This window comes from Panthera onca, chromosome E2 (genome assembly GCF_046562875.1).
Source record: "Panthera onca isolate mPanOnc1 chromosome E2, mPanOnc1 haplotype 2, whole genome shotgun sequence".
In the NCBI taxonomy this organism is placed as follows: domain Eukaryota; kingdom Metazoa; phylum Chordata; class Mammalia; order Carnivora; family Felidae; genus Panthera; species Panthera onca.
This window is the reverse complement of record NC_138353.1, coordinates 59,320,720-59,339,901: the sequence shown is the minus strand read 5'-3', so window position 1 is coordinate 59,339,901 and position 19,182 is coordinate 59,320,720. Positions and strand designations below refer to the sequence as shown.

The 19,182-nt window shown below is 47.1% G+C and overlaps 3 protein-coding genes across 6 annotated transcripts in view; 2 read left to right on the top strand and 1 right to left on the bottom strand.

The window, feature by feature from the left end:
- ZCCHC14 (zinc finger CCHC-type containing 14) overlaps positions 1-4,358 on the top strand; it is a 57,627-nt gene extending 53,269 nt beyond the window's left edge. For 3 of the 4 annotated variants that reach the window (XM_081791330.1, XM_081791329.1, XM_081791328.1), the window contains one exon: positions 228-4,358. In XM_081791330.1, coding sequence (XP_081647456.1) covers positions 228-283 — 56 coding nt within the window. In that variant the 3' untranslated portion in view covers positions 284-4,358. The remainder of the gene's footprint in view (positions 1-227) is intronic. The other variant, XR_014136142.1, reaches the window with a different exon arrangement.
- A 1,582-nt stretch (positions 4,359-5,940) lies between these two features.
- MAP1LC3B (microtubule associated protein 1 light chain 3 beta) lies at positions 5,941-18,879 on the bottom strand. The gene is made up of 4 exons (XM_081791348.1): positions 18,773-18,879; positions 12,103-12,158; positions 8,396-8,502; positions 5,941-7,753 (listed from the first exon to the last, which is right to left on the bottom strand). Exons 1-4 carry the CDS (start codon positions 18,810-18,812, stop codon positions 7,579-7,581), a joined length of 378 nt encoding a protein of 125 aa, XP_081647474.1. The 5' UTR covers positions 18,813-18,879; the 3' UTR covers positions 5,941-7,578.
- Positions 18,840-19,182, top strand: part of FBXO31 (F-box protein 31) — a 51,501-nt gene continuing 51,158 nt past the window's right edge. Inside the window, exon 1 of the mRNA XM_081791335.1 lies at positions 18,840-18,923. The gene's annotated coding sequence lies outside the window, so the exon portion shown is untranslated. The remainder of the gene's footprint in view (positions 18,924-19,182) is intronic.

Sequence of the window (19,182 nt, the reverse complement as noted above, 5' to 3'; positions counted from 1 at the left end):
CCGGTCAACAGAGGACTGGGCTGGTGACCAGCCAGGGGACCCCTGGTCTGCGCTGATGCACTCGTGGAGTCTAGTTTCGGGGGTGGGGAGAAGAGGTGGTCCAGGTATCCAGCACCGCATCTTGAGCAGTACCTCCAGAAAGAACTCTGGACGGCTTGGTTGTTTGTGCTAACTGTGCAGTGATTCAAATTTGATCTCTTTCCCCCTCCCTCCCCCCCCACTTCTAGGTACTTTTAGGTTGAAATATGCCCCTCCAGCAGAAAGTCTGGACTCCACAGACTGATACTTTCCTCTGGCAACAGAACACTATTAAGCCATGGAGACATAAGGAAATTAAATACAAGACCGAGAAGTCTAGTTGCTGTTGAGCTTAATATTTTTAATCCAAAGGTGCTTTACTTTACTAGACTGGATAGAAAACCTAGTGTAGGAGTGCATCAAACTCAGTTTTATTGCCAAAATCCTAGATTGGAGCTTGACGTCAGGACTCGCCTGGTCGGCGCCTCCACCGTGGTCGCGATGCAGAGACCTCCGTCTCCCGAGGAGCATCGCCATCCTCGGTCCTTCCAGGCTCACATGTAATTCCAGGGCAGCTACGCAAGATCGGACTCGAGTACTGAGGGTCGGAGTTCCCTGCGTGGCGTTCCACCAGTCGGACTCTGGTCACCCCTGGGTGAGGGAAAATGTCGCCTCTGTTTTGTTCTGTTTTTGTTTTGTTCTGTTCCTTGAGTGGTTAGACACTAATCTCTCTGGGCTTTTTAAGGATTGCACTACAGAAGAATGTAAACTGATGCCAGTCTCTGCGGTTTTGGGAGACAGACTCCCTGAGACCAGTCAGTGCAAGACACTCGGAGAATCTGCGTTTAAGGAGTTGGCACCAGCAGGCCGCGTGACTTGGTACACGACAAAGATGTCAGCGTCTCCTTCCCTCCTTAAAACACTTGCAGCAGTTTCAGGTTTTTCTTTTCCTTTTTTTTTTTTTTCTGCGAATACATTTAAACTACATTATTAAATAGAAATAGTTACTCGCAACAACTTAATATCTTAAGGGTCCAAGTCCCAGAGAATCCCTAGTTGTTAGAGCTTTGAGAATCCTTCCTCCCCAGCCCGTCAGTAGCGTGGAGTCTTGGTCGTCTCCCACCGCGACGGAGCTCTCGCAGGGACATGGTAACCGCCCGGCCTTCGTGGGCTGGCTCCGAGGGACGCTACGACACCCTTAGCAAAGTTGGCAAGTTCTTTTATGTCACACGGATCTCCCGAGGCCCCCAAGGCTGACTGCTAACGGATTCACACTGGAGACAGACATTTCAACAATGATACAGTCCTGTAACTTAGGAGCAAAAGATTTGAAACGTTCTCCTGTCAACTTCTTTTGTATTAGGCTGTGTATTAATGGTTAGTTCCGTGAGAAGTTACCTGGAAAACTACAAGAGAAAGTGGTAAGACTCTGAAAGAGGCCGCACCAACAGGACAGAGCCACAAGATCTGCACGAGTGTGGTTTTATCCAATGTGGGAAAGAAATCCTCCCCACACAGCTCTCGGTGTCACCCCATTGCAATGAAAGTTGCTTGGTCTGAAATGTAGGGACTTAAATCTTCAAAGCTAAAGGGAGTTTTCTGCTCAAATAACAATATTACTTTAAACACTAAAGCCTTCCATATTAAAATACTGATTGGTTAGGCCTTGCCCAGGGATTTTGCAGTGGAGTATGTATTAAAAAAAAAAAAAAAAATCATAATACTCAGACCGTTCTTAAAATGGGACAATCAGCCTCATGCCGAATTGGTGTAAATCAAAAGAATACCCTAGAATTTGAGGCACTGTGATGTGAGGCTTCAAATTTTATGATCCGTTTCCTGGCTGCAGAGAAACTAAAGCAGAGTTGTTACATTTTTTAATGAAAGGCTTTTAGTAGTTTTTTAGCGTTTTATTTTAGTAGAGTTTCATTTCTATGCAATGCAGAATGGACAGACCTCTGTACGCGTCTGTCTTCCCAGTGCACAGTATTACGTACGGTTTTGAAGCAATGGTGATGCTTACGGCAACTTTTTTGGGGGAATGTGACATTGATCTCTTAATTGTAAACACTACAAAATGTCAAAATAACGAGAACTGACACAACTTTGCCTTAAAGAGTACGAGCCTGGAACTTGTCATATGATGTTAGAGGAAGACTTGGGAGTGTCCACTGATGTTTACGATTTTAATATTTCTGAAGGCCGTTATGGTGGCCTGGACATGTGCTGAAAGCCAAACTTTTAAATTTTTTGGTTTTTTAAAAAAAAAAAAAAGAAATATTTTAAATAAATCCTATTTCAACACGGTGAAATTGTTGAAAACTGTCTCATAACAAGAGGAAAAAAAATCATATTTAGGGTTTTTGTTTTAGTGGTCAGTATTGGGGAATGAAAGTGTCTGTTGTTACCCTTAGGACTATTTTGATAAATATTAGAAGTTAGCGTTCCATATAACAAGAAGTTGAAACAAGATCTTTGATTTGAAGTATGACATTCAAATTGAGGTAAATGAGTCCAGACATTGTGCGGCTGTGTTCCAGTCATCAAAGGTCTTAGAAAAATCCCCAGTTGTCTTTGGAAGTGCATGTGCGGTGTGATGTCTCCAGTGAGGCCATTCCAAGGTGAGAATTGTGAAACGTAAATGTGACATACACGGGACATAAAGCATTCAGCTGCCGATCTGTGCGATCTCTCCCCAAGTGAATTTCCTTACTTGGACTTGGGAATGTTTGCTGGCAGTATTATCTCCGATGAATTTCTCTCCAAAAGCAACCAAAGTCGTTAAGCCTAAAGAGCGTTTTGCATTTCCTCAGATGTCCTCATCTTCTTAGAAACACAGATCCGACTGACCCTTTCAACTACGTAGTCATTTTCGTGAAACCATGGGCTCAGTTTCCAAATGCTGTAGCAACCAGGTAGGTGTGGCATGGCCACTTGGCTGTGTGTGGTCTATCGTATATCAGAGTTTCTCACCCCATTTTTTTGTCTTCGAGAATGGGGGAAGTGGAATGTACAGATTGAAGTAGAATACAATGTCGAGGTAAAACAACTATTTAATTTTTTTTTTTTAGCCAAACACCCAATTTTCTACCTTCTTTTCTAATTTTTATTTCAAAAGTACTGAAAATTGGAAAGTGTTTAAATGTTAAAACTCGTAATTGCTAAAGAGCACTGAGGAAATGGGAGCTAGCACTTACAATAAAGACAAAATTATTTTCTTCAAAGCAGGTACGTGATTGGGTATTTTGAAAAAAACAACCAACCAGCATCATCTATAATCTCCAGAAGATCACAGGAGTCAGCTTGTGAATATGGTAGCTAGTAGGTTCGGTGTTTTAATTCACAATTTAGAAGTCACTGTAGCTAGTTTGCACTACGCTGTGTGCGGAGGTGCGGGGCGGCAGCTCAGCCCAGCGTCACACACGCGGCCCGGTGGGAGCACCGGCAGATCTGATCAATCGGGATCTGACCGAGAGGCTTGCTCTGGGCCCACTCCAGTGTCCCTGGAGAGCGCTCGCCCAGTGGAATCAGGTTGCACCCTCCTCACTCCTTGTCATTTTGTACTCTTCCTGCTTCTGTGGTGGGTTATTTGATGCCTTGCTAGTTTTACATACTGGTCACTGATGGCGTACGAACTGAGTCTTAAGGATGGTAAGGGAAGCCGTGTCTTTCCCAGAGGATGGGCCTGTGGAACCTGAGCGGGCGGACCTCCTTTCCACAGTGCAGACGACTCCCCAAAGAATGAGTCAGGTGACGTTTAAAACCATGGGTTCTGAAGAGGCTCAGTTTGCAAAGTCCCGAGGTTCTGAATGAAAAAGTCTTTAATCAGTACTCTCGAAACCACACACTTGCTGGTTGAGGCCCAAGGTCGACTTTGCTACGCTGTTCCAGGTGGAGGGGAGCTCAGTGCGTCATCAGCGTCCTCAGTCAGTCCCGGGTATCGTAACAAGCCCCTCACATGCATTAAGTTCTCACATGCACAAGGATGAAGGCTTTGGTACTGAAACCGAAGACTTCGTGTACTCAAGAATCTTCACAGCTTATATTGGACAGATTTTCTTTTTAGGAATGAAGGAAAATTCTCCCATTTTTGAGCCATTCTTTTATGTCAATTCTACAAATTGCATGTAACTTTATAAATATTTTTAAAAGATATAGTTTTGTAAATATTTAATATTCTGCTAATTTGATTTTGAATTGTAAATGTTAAGTATTCTGTTTTTGAAGTTTTTATGTTTTATTATACTTTGTTAAAAAGGAAAAATTGTACATTTTTAGAATGTTTTTATGAGTAAATTTAATGTACTGAAAATAAAAATTAAAAAAAATGTTTCATTTTATTAGGCCTTTGTTTCATAGAAAATGGAGCACACATCTTTTTGAATAAATCGAAATTCTTGATCTCCAAACTAGGGAGTCAAACCTTGCCTTCTCAATTTGACAAGAGATACGTGGTCTTAAATCCATTTTAAAAAAATTTTTAAAGTTTTTCTATAAGTTTTGTAACGTTTATTCATTTCTGAGACAGAGACAGACCGTGAGCGGGCGAGGGGCAGAGAGAAAGAGGGAGACACAGAATCCGAAGCAGGCTCCAGGCTCCCAGGCGGGGCTCGAACTCCCAAACCGTGAGATCATGACCTGAGCCGGAGTCAGACGCCCAACCGAGCCACCCAGCTGCCCAAATCCATTTTCTAAAAACTGGTTTTCTTTTTGAGAGAGAACTTGTGAACAGGGAGAGGGTCAAGGGCAAAAGAATCCCAAGGAGGTTCCATGCTCAGCGTGGACCCCATCATGGGGCTCAATCCGACCCTGCGATCATGACCCGAGCTGAAATCAAGAGTCAGACGCTCAACTGACTAAGCTACCCAGGTGCCCCTTAAGTCCATTGTCTATCATTTCCCACTTTTTAAAAACATCCTTGCCTTGAACAGAGAAGTTACTCTTGATTTGGGGTTTAAAGAGGTTCCATGTGAAATCAAGATTGGCAGGAACAGAGATGTCGAGGATACTTGAGACTTTTGTAAACGTGTGATTTACACACGGCACGAACGTGTCCTGGCATTTAAAGCTCTGTCCTCTCTGGATTTGGGACAGTGGCGGTCTAGTGAGCACAAGCTGGCCCAGGACTGCACTGCCCCGAGCAGTGCCACACTCCCCAGCAGAGGTCCCCAGGGCCTCTTGGTCTCGTCGGGCCTGAGGCTGCCCAGAGAAAGGTGCGCACGTGGCTCGGGGCATCAGGGCCCCCGTCAGGAGAGACCACTGGCCCATCCTTGTAGCTGGCGGCAGCCTCCCCGACTCGCTGTTCGGAAGAGAGAGGGGCCTCTGAAGGGGGATGTGCGCACCCGAGCAGCACAATCGCGGAAGCAGAGCGTTTCCTCAGCTCGCTCCCCGGGTTCTTCCACAAACCTCTGAGGTGCCTGCTTCCAACTGGGAATGGGTGGAGGTTTTCCAGGGCGTAGTGCTGGCCACTGCTTGGCTGCAGTCTGTACCACCTTTCCCTGATGAAGCACGAGGTGCCCGTAAACCACGAAATGTCTTCTCGACCAGGCAGCGCATACTCAACACCTTCTGTGGGGTACTTTTTCATTTAGAGTGGCAGGGTTCCAAGTGTTTATTCCCACAAAACACCCGGGTCCCACATCCATCCGTACACTTTGTGGCCGGTCTTTTAGTTCTCAGGAGACTCCTGTTTGGTAAAGACGAGACGAGCTGGCAGAACCTGGACTGAGGTGAGAAAGGTGCCTCGGACAAGGCAGAGCCCTTCAGAGGTGGGCACCCCTCTGCCCACTCCCGGCCCCCCACCCACCTGCAGCGAAACCAGCCTTGGTGCCGTTAGGAAGGAAATTCCCCGCCTGGCACGGGATAGCGCGGACGCTATACCACTGCGAGTATCGGATACCGATCCATTAAACTGAACTCGGCGACGGGTTTTCGTTGTGCCTTTATTCACCTTAGTTCATTAAAAACGTACTTGGCTTAGAGATCCTATAGTGACCACCCACTGACGTGGGGTAGAAGTCGCGCCCTTCCCACATGGTATTTTTTAAAAAGCTGAATTTCTTCTAGGAATCTTACCACATAGGAGTTACAAGAATGTCAGGTATAATGATGTGTACAATCTAAACAAGACAGGCTGATTAAGAATTTACATAATGTAAAAATACGCATATTAAAAGTTAGCCACGTGGACAGATGCATGCAGTGGGAGTGGTCGGAAGGCTGGGGAGTCAAGCGCCCATATGCAGCAATATTCCCCCCCCCCCCCCCCATTAATAAGTAACTTCCACTAACAGGTCCGGGTATTCCACACACGTCTAAATACACAAAGGTGAAACGTAACCTGCTCGTTACACGTACAGTCTAAAGGTGACTGTGATCTTTCCGTCACTCCCACAAAAATAGTAAATAGTGAGCCCATGCAGGTAGTAGGAAGCATTGGTGGTTCTAGTTGAACTCGGAAAATGTCTAATTTTTGACACTGATATCCACGAAGAGTGTATGTCTCCTTTGTTCCTGTTCTTTTCACAACTGACATGCACTTTGAGCAGAGGAACCAGGACGGTTCTGACCTACAGTGACAACTGAAATACTCTTAAAAATGTGGGAACTTTTTCATAACAGCCACACACAACATAAAACATGGACCATCTACAGCTTTAGGCTGAAAGGTAGAGGGAGTGCATCTGAATTTTAATGCTTTAGTTTCCGTGTTCTGTAGTTTCTACCACTGACCTAAGGAACAAAACTGCTTGAACAGCTTGTTTCTCTACCAAAGCAGATGGCAGTTTGACCTCTCAGAGAACACGCAAACCAGAAGAAATGTCACTTTTCTCTTCCCTGGGCCCTTTGAGAAACTAGACCAAAATTTTAAATCATTCAAGGTTCTTATTGAGCAGTGGTGCTTTACTGTCTAGAGAAGCAAACGAAACCCCCTCCCCCCCCCCCACCCCCCACCCAATGGCACTGCACAGGCATGGACTTGGGGCACACTACACTAGGAGTCGAGAACCTTGAGCAGCAGTTCAGAGTTTTCTCATCCACCTCGATTTTTCCTGCTTTTTGCCCACTATTATGGCCAATGTGGGCGGGCGGGAAGGGGGCTATGCTTGACAACTTATGCTTTCCAAGATCCTCTTAAAGAGAGTTCTCTAGTTGAGTGGAAACTCTTCTACAAAAAGTTGGCTGGTTCTGTGAACCTAGAAAAGAATTTCTCGCTGAATGCTTATGTTGCAAGTTCCTCATAGGGAAAGAGCATTAGAATAATGTGAAGGTCTATTTTATCGGCAACTTAGAATGCACAGTATTTTATTTTTAAACCTCTAAATTTGAAAACAAAACAGCCTAGGTTAAATAATGGTTTTTCCAAAGCTGAATGTGCTCATGTGGAGCTCCATTTTTCTGCTTGTAGCACAAAACAACTTCCTACAACTCCTAGGCAGGAACACTACTGTTTTTGATGGTCTGTGATTGGATGAATGGATCAATCTCAGTTGGTAATATCCCTTTTTTTTCCTTGGTAAGGGCTTAAAAAAATTCTAGAACAGATGCATTTTTCTAGTCTTACACAGACACTTTGATTCCAAATGTCTCCTGAGAGGCATATACCATATACAGGAACCCGTCTTCGTCCTTCTCACGTTCATACACTTCAGAAATCGGCGTGGACACACTCACCATGCTGTGTCCATTGACTAACAGGAAGAACGCCTGATTAGCGTTGAGCTGTAAGCGCCTCCTATTGAAAGAAAAATAATGTGAAGAGATACTGAACACCAATACCCGGGATGTGTGAAAATCTCACCCACCCCCCACTGACACACAAGTACAAAGATTTTGTACATGCTGCTTCTGGCAAAATAAAATGTATGCCTACTGATGATTACTCTCAAAGCTTCTCATAAAGTACAGGACATTTCCTAGGATTACACTGACAAAGGATATATTAGTGGTAATACTTGATAGATTATTCGTACTATATTCCTGAGGCCAGTCTTAAACTAGCATGCTCTCTGAAGAGCCATTAGTGTCTAGTATGAGAAATACTTCAAAATATAGTTTATATTACCATTGTACCAAGTCTGCATTCTTTTACTAATTTTGCTGTACAAAACTTGTAATTTTTCTGATCAAGAGACAACATCTATACTAGATGGTTATGATGAAAGAATCAGAAGGACAGCAGATCCAACAGGGAAGAGAGAAGAACTCAGAAAGGAAATGTCTTTAGGTTTTATTGAGCTTGTGGAGATCTTAATCAAAACTAAAGATAAAAATTTGAAACAAAACACAACAACAACAACAACAACACTAAAGATTTATCTAAGTCTGATAAAGAATGAGAAGCTACCCAAAGAAATAGAAAAAAGTGATTATATACCTTATGATCTTGATGAGCTCACTCATGTTGACGTGATCAGGTACAAGGAACTTGGTTTTGTCCAGTACAGGAAGTTGCTTCTCACCCTTGTATCGTTCTATGATCACCTAAAAAAATAGCCAGAAAAGAGATTGTGAGATCAGCATTAACTATGAAGAACAGACAAAATACCTCCTATGTTGTAACTGGCACATACCTAAACGGGGTCTGAAATAGAAACGGCACAGTTGTTAGTTTCCTCATAGTGCTCTTGTGAAGAGTGATCATTTATCAGCTTACACTCTGTCCCTTACAGAATATGGCACACACAATACACAGTGGATGCCTCCAGGAGGTGAGCTATGTATTCTTTTTACTTGGAACCATGAAAATATACTAACTAGTCAGGAAAAAAAAATACTAAGAACAGAGGCTAGGTGCCAGCTTAAAGTGTAAAGCTCTGAATCTGTCTGTCAATTACACCACCACCATTTCCTCTGAAATATGTAAGATCTTTTTTAATTAGATGTACTTCTACAACAACTTTTTTAATGTTTTTATTTATTTTTGAGAGAGAGAGAGAGAGAGAGACAGAGAGAGAGAAAGAGAATGAACACAAGCAGGGGAGGGACAGAGAGAGAAACAGAATCTGAAGCAGGCTCCAGATTCCAAGCCATCTGCACAGAGCCTGACTCGGGGCACAAACTCATGAACTGTGAGATCATGACCTTAACCAAAGTCGGACATTTAACCAACTGAGCCACTCAGAGGCCCCGTACCTTTTTTCTTTTTTTTTCTTTTTAAGTTTATTTTGAGAGAGCTCTCATGAGCAGGGGAGGGGCAGAGAGAGAGAATCCTAAGCAGGCCCCACATTTGGGGGTCCACACACACAACACAGGGCTCAATCCCAGGAACCATGAGATCATGACACAAGCTGAAATAGGAGTCAGACACTTAACCGACTGAGCCACCCAGGCACCCCTGAAGTGTGGAAGTTTTTTGTTATGGTAATACACTCATGTTTTTTTCATACTAGACCTGTTTCTCTACTTGACATGGAAAAAGTCTTAAGTAAATATCTGACAAGTAGAGACAATGATTCACTGGTTCTGGAAACACATTTTGTGCAGAAAGACTTGAAGATTCTTTCATATTGACAAAATATTCCCTGTATTTCTTTAAAGAGTTAAAAAAAATTTTTTTAACGTTTGTTTTTGAAAGAGCGCGAGCAGGGGAGAGGCAAAGAGAGAGGGAGACATAGACTCTGAAACAGGCTCCAAGCTGTCAGCACAGAGCCCGACGCGGGGTTTGAACCCATAAACTGAGGTCATGACCTGAGCTAAAGTTGGACACTTAACTGACTGAGCCACCCAGGTGCCCCTCTTTAATGAGCTTTAAAAGTCAAGAATCTTTGTGGGTTTGAGCCCCGCATCAGGCTCTGTGCCGACAGCTCAGAGTCTGGAGCCTCCTTTGGATTCTGTCTCCCTCTCTCTCTCTGCCCCTGTCCGGCTAGTGCTCCATCTGTCTCAAAAATAAATTAAAAGTGTTAAAAAAAAAAATTTTAAGTCAATAGTTTTACATCATGAACTGAAATAAATCCATCAACTCCTTGCCATACTTCCTTTCCATAGAGGAAAGACAGTTTTTCCCCTAGTTCTACGCCACTACAAAAGCAAAACAGCCATACCCTGCCACAACGAGAAGCTGAGAGTCAGGAATGGGAATCTTTACATAATGTTTCTTCAGAAAAGGCGAAGAGACTTGTCTGTATATGGCTCCGCTGTAAGGGAGCCCACGTGAGGTTCTGTGTAAGGCCAAATCAAACTGTTATCACCTTCCTTGGTAAGATCTAGAACTTTTATCCACAGGGTGTGTTCACAACATTATCCACAGGAAAGAATCAGTAGATAGAGTACACTTGCCTGGGTTTGACTAGTAGCAGAGATCAAAAGCAAGGCAGAAATCTTAAATTCCTGGTCCAAGAAGAGGCAGAAGCACCGGAGGAAAAACTTAAGACCTTAGAACCTTTCCCTTAAAGGAGGACACAGCAGCAGCCTGGGGACACAGGACAGGATGGCCTCGGGCACCTCCTGCTCTCTCTCAGGTGCTCAGGCTGCTCTGCGGGGAGAGGAGCTATTTGAGCTGCTCCTGACTCGCCCGCACTGGCCATCCCCACGAGAACCATCACCTACAAATGACTGGCTTCCTTGTCCCTTCTTTTTCCTTTTTCCGGTACCCTTCTAATCTGGGAGAGAAGGTGTGTGAGTCATGGGGTAAGGCGTCTGGCTGCATCTGAGGAGTGCCCTCCTGAGTGCTGCACTTAGGCGGCCACTGTGGGCAGAAGCGTGGAGGACACAGCCGCCCTCAAGGAGTGGAGACCAGACTGCCGGCGGAGCTGCTTCTGCCTTCGGTCCTTCCATCCGATTCTCAACAAGCAGCGCCTGTGACAGCAGGGGATCACAAGCACGAACGGGGAAATATAAGCACGTGATTTCTGCAAAAACCCGGAAACAACTGGCAGAAAGGACTGCTAACATAGGCAGATATCTGCGTTTCAAAAGGAGGCTGTGGCACAAACCCTGGCAGACTACTGGGCTGTTTGTTTCCAACAGCTAGCACCTGCTAGCAGATAAGACAGCAGGTATTCAAAGTGAAGATAACCTTACAGTTCAAGAAATCCCCCAGGCCACATGTTGACCAAGTACCAGGACAGACTGAAATTTCTAAGCAGGCCAAGGAAAACAGACTGTTTTTTACTGTAGGACACCACAGTTGGGAAACTGCTGGGCAGACCCGTCTTCTCTTTTCTGTGTACCTTACAGCCCCAACTCCCTGGTTCTTTCCTCTCCCCTCAGTTTGGCATGAGATCACATGTCACAAAGCCGAACACGAAAGCTGCCACAGAGCTTTTAACAGTGGAGTTTCTCAGGGGTCTATAGAATTTGTAGGAGGTGACAACCACGTACACAGAATTACGCAAATCTTTCCAACAACTACATGGGATGGGATTCTCTTCCCATTTTACAGATAAAGATGTAGCAGCACCTTTCAGAATTTTAGTAACTAGCTCAAAATCACTTAGTAACCTTGAACCTAAGGCCTGAACTCAGCCTCTGTCTGAAACCAGGAGTTCCTCTTACCCACTAGACCTTGTGCCTCAGGCAGAAACCTTTTCTAGGGTCTGCCAGCAAAGGATCTGGGGCAGAGGATGTGGGTTCCTGGGCACACCAAAAAGCATCTGAGGCACCTACCTACACGTGACAAGAAAGAGCAGTGTTTTTCCTCCATTTCCTGCAAAGAAGCCAAATACAAGAGACTTCTCTGAGACGTCAAAAGACATCCTGGAATGTGCAGTCACATTTAAATCCCGAGGACTACTGAGTTTCCAACCGCAGTACTCAGCTTCCTTTAGCAGACAGTGGATACTTCCTTCCAGTTCTAGCCCCTCTATTCATTTCCCCCAAATAAATACATTTGACTTGTGAAGTGTGTAACATTAAGGTACCAAACTCAGACTCAGGAGGAAACAATGGGGTTAGATGAAAAAACTGTGTATTAAGTGATCTCAATTCTAGGTCATGAAGCTGACACTGGGGGCTATTGGTCAGGATTTTTGTAGAAACCCGTCACATGGTTGCACACAGCAGTGTTGTACCAAAATACTTAAGCAGTGCTCCCGTCTGCATACATTATGAATGACTGAAACACAGATGCTGGAGACTACCTACTGGGATTTTCGTAGGATGCTGCTCTCGGATAAGTCGGACATCTTCTACTCTTTGTTCTGCAATGAAAGGAAAAGACACAGGCATTATTAACGGTGACAATGCAGCTTCTTTCCTGCATTTTCACTGGTGGTTTCCATATGTGAATTCACCTATCCCTAGCTGTGGCAGAGTAGAGCAGTAAGGGTATCTTTCCTAGAACTCAGAAGAACCAAACACTGGCATTTCATATCTGGTAAACTGACATGTAAGGCCAAATGCAACTTCCATGTAAACCAACACGCAATTACATGGCTATAGCAGGTGGAATAGCCTAAGACCAAGAGTACAGAATTCCTAGTTTCAAGGGTTTGGGACCCCAGGCTCAGTCAAATACAATCAGCAGACTGACTGCACGGTATTACCAATCTTTCCTCCAAGGACTCCCACCACCTGTCAATTTTTGTGCATTTTCCATAGTTTAAGTTGGTACAGAAATCCATGATCAACCAGAGGCTCTCCAATACAATGTTCCCTTATCACTTCCTGCTTTTCAATGATATAGTCCTTAAAAGGAAAGAAAATGCCCAAAATAGATATGGGTAAAAGGAATTTCCTATTTGACTTTTAAACAGTTTCACTCAGTGCCCACCCCTCCCTTTACCTAAAAGTTTAAAGCACAAAGTCTGCTGTTGAATACTAGTTTTTTGACAATCTCTATTCTCCCCCTTAATATAATCACTTATGTAAGTGATCGATATCATGGGCTTCCTGAGAAATCCTGGTGACTTTGAAAAAAAGATGCTATGACCTATATAAAAGTATATACCACTATTACCAACTTTTTTTGAATTTCAAAAAAATTTACTAAAATGACTGAAATAATTCCCATGTTCAAATTATGAACGTTTAGGTTCTATTTCTATTTTCCCACCCAAAATTTCTAAAACAGCTTCTAAGAAATCACTAAATATAAACACGTCTACTATAAAGACTGCAAATTTAGTGATTTGTCACTTACATATAACACCCAGTGCTCACCCCAAGTACCCTCCCTAATGCCCATCGCCCATTTAGCCCAACCCCGACCTGACACCCCTCTAGCAACCCTCATTTTGTTTTCTGTATTTAAATCTCTTGGGGCGCCTGGGTGGCATAGTCGGTTAAGCGTCCGACTTCAGCCAGGTCACGATCTCGCGGTCCGTGAGTTCGAGCCCCGCGTCAGGCTCTGGGCTGATGGCTCGGAGCCTGGAGCCTGTTTCCGATTCTGTGTCTCCCTCTCTCTCTGACCCTCCCCCGTTCATGCTCTGTCTCTCTCTGTCCCAAAAATAAATAAAAAACGTTGAAAAAAAAAATCTCTTATGATTTGCCTGTTTATCTTATTCATCCATCCCTTCCTCTATGTTAACCTGTTTTGTTTCTTAGGTACTGTTAATAGTAAGCTTAACCTAGTGGTTCCCATCTATAATATTCTGACTGACGTATCTGGTCCAAAACCCTTGGAATTTTCTAAACAAGAATAGTGATAATGATAAGGGCATCTTTTGTTTCTCCATAACAAACTCCAAACAACCATGTCTGAGGTTTGTGTTAATGCGGTGATTTTTGGAAAGCTCCTAAGGATGGGAGACTGGCTGCCAGGGGAAAGAACAGTGACTTGAGGTTTGAAACTTTCAGACCTACCCCAACAACCAGGGAGGGGAAAGGGGCTAGGAGGATGAACTAATCATTAATGGCCAATGATTTAACCAGTCAGGCCCGTGTAATTAAATCTCCGTAAATACCCAAAAGGATGGGGCTCAGAACTTCCAGGTGCTGGGAGAATACCAAACTCCCCGGGGACAAAAGCTCCTGCACTCAGGACTCTTCCAGAACTCACCCCAGTACTTTTCATGAGGCTGTTCTTTTGTGTACTTTAATATCCTTTGTAATAATACAGTAATCTAGTAAATAAACAGCTTTCCTGCAAGCCACTCCAGCAATTTAATTAAACACGGTTGGTGGGGGGCGGTTATGGGAACCTCTGATTTCCAGCCAGTGGTCAGAAGCACAGATTAACAAGCTGCACTTGGAATTAGTGTTTGGGCGTGGTGGGGAGGGGCAATATTTTGGGACTTAACTCTTATCAACATGTTGGATCTGAAGCTATCACCAGGTAAAGAGTTAGTACTGAGTTAAACTGTAGGACAGCCACCAATCAGTTGAGCATCCGACTCCTGATCTTGAGTTCAAACCCCACACTGGGTATAGGGCTGCTTGAGTGGCTCAGTTGGTTGAGCACTATTCTTGATCTCTGCTCAGGTCATGATCTCGTGGTTTGTGAAATCGAGCCCCGTGCTGACGGCGTGGAGCCTGCTTGGGATTCTCTCCCTCCCCCTTCTCCCTGCCCCTCCTCCCCTGCTCATGTTCTCTCTCTCTCAAAATAAATAAACTTAAAAAAAGAAAGAAACCCACTTTGTGTACAGAGATGACTGTAAAACAAATTTTTTTTTTTTTAATTTTAGGACAGCCAGCTGAATTCAGTTCGATGTGTGGAAAAGCCACACCTCCAGGGTCCAAAGTGAAGCAGTGATTAGAATAGTGAGAGTAGAGGAGATCTCGCAGTCCGTGAGTTCGAGCCCCGCGTCAGGCTCTGGGCTGATGGCTCGGAGCCTGGAGCCTGTTTCCGATTCTGTGTCTCCCTCTCTCTCTGCCCCTCCCCGGTTCATGCTCTGTCTCTCTCTGTCCCAAAAATAAATTAAAAAAAGTTGAAAAAAAAAAAAAAAATTAAAAAAAAAAAAAAAAAGAATAGTGAGAGTAGAGGAGACACAGGAGGAGGATTTTCTCCCTGGAATCATCTTTTAAATCCTTCTCTATTTCTGATTCCCCTTCAATGCCTCTCTCAGCTTCGAGCCCTGTCCCTGTCTGTCTTACCCCAGGAAAAGGTGCTCTACCATATAGACTTAGCCATCAACCCTCTTCATGACAAAAATCTCCATTCTGTCAGAGAAGATTCTTCCAGAGGTTAGAGGAAATCACAATTAATTCACTCTAGCAAATGAATGAGAATTCTTTAATTTACCCCGGAATATGTTTCACATTTAAAGACTTATCATAATACATGTAAAAGTTTAATTGGAAACATTCAGACAGAAGGGGGAGATTTTTTTTTTTTAATACAAGGAAACAGGTTTGTTTTGGCAAGTGGAAAAGGAAAAAAATACAATAAAAATACGCTCTAAATATGACTTTAAAGTCAGAAATCAGAATTTTTATACTGTAGTATCAGAAGTTTCTTTATCTTGATTTAGCCCCAAAATATGGCCCAAACGACAAAAATGATTCTTTTTACTAAAGGTGGGAAAATCAAAGTATGAAGGTGAGTGACTTCCTTAAGGTGAAAACACTTAGTACTGGGGAACTGGGGGGCTCAGGTGGTTAAGCTCCCAACTCTTGGTGTCGGCTCAGGTCACAATCTCACGATTTGTGAGCTTGAGCCCCACACCGGGCTCCATGCTAACAGTGTGAAGCCTGCTTGAGATTCTCTCTCAAAAATAAACTTAAAAAAAGAAAAAGAAAACACATAGTGTTAAAGTCTCCTAGAAATGTCTTAAGTGTCTTGAGCAGTTGCAGTGAAAACGCAGGGGTGAGCTGGAGTAACACAGCAAATATGGGACATGCCTGTGCCTCACTCTTTTAAGTGGACAGCTATTTTCCGAGACTAACAGTAGATTTAACAAAAACATTACCAACACCACAGATAAAGGCACATATGAGCAATTCTTTTACTCAAGTATTTTTTTAATGTTGTAGTGATCTGTTTATCATTTGTCTTCAACAGAGTGCCCCCGGCAGCCAGGGACCTGCCTCTAGTCATCTTTGTATTCCCCCAGGGCTCAGGCTTGTACACAGAAAATGATAATAAACAAATTAAAGTTGTAAAATGGGAATAAATACTCCTCCAAATGCATATGCAGGTATACTTCCCCAGATTCCTTTCCTCCTGCTTCTAAGACCCTTGTAAGCCTTGCAAACAAACAAAAACGGAGAATAGGAGTCCAAAGTGTCTTAGTTGACCAGCGTATTTGCAAAGTTGCTTTGAGACGACTGAAGGCATTTGAAATAAAACTATTTCATTGAGTGAAATGGAAGCATAATAAATATTGCCCCCAATCTGTCTATAAATCGTAAGTGTGATAGATATTCAATCCCTCAACGACTGGTACAGCTTCAGTTCATGGAGTGCTGCCTGCGTTTTGCCATATACCTTGCTCTACAGGTCTGCCTTTTAGAGTAGTTATTCTAGACCAACACATACACGTCCCCGGAGACATGCAAACTTTTCCGCTATTAACGGAGAAGCTTAAGCCTGCTCACCGCTGAATCGCAGAACAGTGTCATTGAATAAACTGGGGCAACCCCAGGGGCTAAAGCAAAACTTTTACATCTGAGAAGACCAAATCCAGAATTTTCCGCTCAAATACAATTCTGGAAGCTCACGCTTCCACCTGTGTGCAAAGGCACCCTATGCCTTTCGACTCCGTGTTGGCCCATCTCCTGTACTGGAAACGACGGCGGCCTCCGGGAGGACGGAAAACACAGGGCGGACGACAGAGTGCAAGTCCAGAGGCTGCCACTAGGTGGATCACGATCGTCACCTCTGTGGGCCCCACCCAGTTTCTTCAGCTACAAAAGGAAGGGGTTGTTCTGGATGAAGCTCAGGGTCCACTTCAACCCTCTGCATCCTGGTAGAAGGTATCAGCGGCGCTCTATTCAGCTCTGAATTAGCCTGAACTCACTCACGTGGAAAGAGAGAGAACTGCTCGAGCTCGCTGGGGCTGGTGTGAGTGTGTGAAGAGGTTCTCACCGAAGAATTAACATCTCTCATTTACTGGGCTACAAATCAAGTGAAAATTGTCAGCCCCGGAGCCAGGAAAGGCAGAAGCCGCTAAACGGCACTCGATATTTTTCTGCGAAAACGACTACTAAAGGGATCTTTTAAAAAGGGGCCAGATTCCAGGTGAATTCCCTCTAATTCATCAGAACACATTAATCTCACTTTCCTTACTCTTACCACCTACTCTTGCTCAGATTTTTCTAGAGTAACCTAAAAATACTCGAAGCAAAAGGAAAGTAACTATAGTTTCAGCTATGGGAAAATAAGCATCTTTCCCACACCAATGTCCCCAGTTAACTTTTTTTCTTTTTGAAGCCAGCTCTATGCCCAACGTGGGGGGGGGGGGGGTTGAACCTCCGACCCCAAGATCGAGACCCACACCGCGCTATCCACTGCGCCGGCCAGCGCCCCCCCCCCCCCCCCCCCCGTGAGCTTCCAAATAAATGCAAGAGTCGGTGTGGACGGAAGCCCGGTACTAGAGGGAACCTGCTTCCAACGCTGCTCTCGGGGCTGCAGAAGAAGGTCGTGAGCGAGAAAATCCCCGCCGGGAAAGACACGTCTAAGTCCTGCTAACGGACACGCCGCGTCTGCAGACGGAGCCACGGCCCGGCGGACGCTTCCCCGAGCGCGGAGCGCGGCTTCGCAGGGGCAGGAGCTCACGACTGTCCGTAACGACAGCCACAGACCCAGGCGCGCCGCTCGCCTCCCGGGGAGCTGCGGGCCCTCTACGGAGGGCAGACCCTGCGGAGGAGGAGGCCCGCGCGCAGGGGGCTCGCGGGGCACACGCACGAGCCCCGCGGCGGCCCCCTCTGCCCGCGCGGCCGCGGCCGCTGCCAACAGCCCCACGAACACACGGCCGGGGGGCCGCGTCGTCCGCGCGGGATGTGCTGGCCTCGGGGAGCACCCGTCGGTTCCGCGTCCCCATTGCCGCGGGGCCGCGAGCCGCTGGCCCCCTCTCCCGCCGCGAACCGGGTCAGGACGCGCCGCCACGCCCGGTCTCCGCCGCCCGCCTCCGGGGCCCTCCGCGGCCCACAGCCCCTCCGTCGAGGGGGACCCGACGTTTGTAAGCGACCACGTGGGATCCGGCCTCACCTGGACGAGATTCACTCGCACGCTAACGCCACCCCTTCAAAGGACCTGTCGCAGACGGGCCTCCGGGCCGGCCGCCCCCGCGGGCACGACACTTGACACTCGGGGCGGCGACCCCTCCCCTCCCCCCCGCCCCGCACCGGAGGGCTGCTGCACAGCGGTGCCCGCGGCCGGGCCGCCGCCGCCGCGAAGGGCCAAGAGGTGATTCAGCAGCTCCGCGCCGGCGCGTCCCGCCCGGTGTCCCTCCCCCCAGCCCCCGGCCAGCCCCGACGCCCCCCGGCCCCCGGCCCCCCTCGGCCTTCCCTCGGCCCCTCCGCCAGCTCCCGCCTCGGCCGCCGCCGACTCTGGCCGCCCGGGGTCCCCGCCTCAGCCCCCTGGCGGGCCCGGGGCCCCCTCGGCCCGACGTCAGCCCCCGGGCCCCGGCCCTCCGTCGGCCCTCCAGGCCCCGTCCCCCTCAGCTCTCCAGGTCCCGACGCCTCTCAGGCCCCGGCCCTCCTCGGCCTCCCTCAGACCGGCACCAGCCCCCGACCCTCCGTCGGCCCTCCTGGGTCCGACCCCCTCGGCCCCCGAGCCCCGGCCCCGCTGTCAGCCCCCGGGCACCGGCCCGGACCCCCCTCAGCCCCCGGCCGACCCCTCCGTCAGCCCCCGCCGCCGACTCTGGTCGCCCTGGGTCCCCACGCTCCCCGTCTCAGCCCCTCCGCGGGCCCGGCCCCCCGCCGCGGCACCCACCGAAGGTGCGGCGCTGCTTGAAGGTCTTCTCCGACGGCATGGCGCGGGAGGCGAGGCGGAGGGTCCCGGCTGTTCCAGAAGGCGGCGGCGGAGACTCTGACTGTGGCGACAGCGACTTCCCTTGTGTCTCTTCAGGCCGCAGCCGCGTCAGGTGACCGGTGCGGCGTCCCAGGGGGCGGGGCCAGGGCCGGCCGCCGTAGCCGCCATGGCGGGCGTGGCGGAAGCGGGGCCGCGCGCGCAGCGGAAAGCCCTCCGTGCGCAGGCGCGCGTGCCGGGCGGGGTGTGGAGGCCCGGGCGCGCGCTCGCGGGAGGGGGCGCGCGTCTTGGCCCCGTAGCCCCCGCGTCAGAGCGTCTCCCGCGCCGAAGTCCCGCGGGGCCCAGCTTCTCCGACTGAGCCCGCCTCGCTTGGT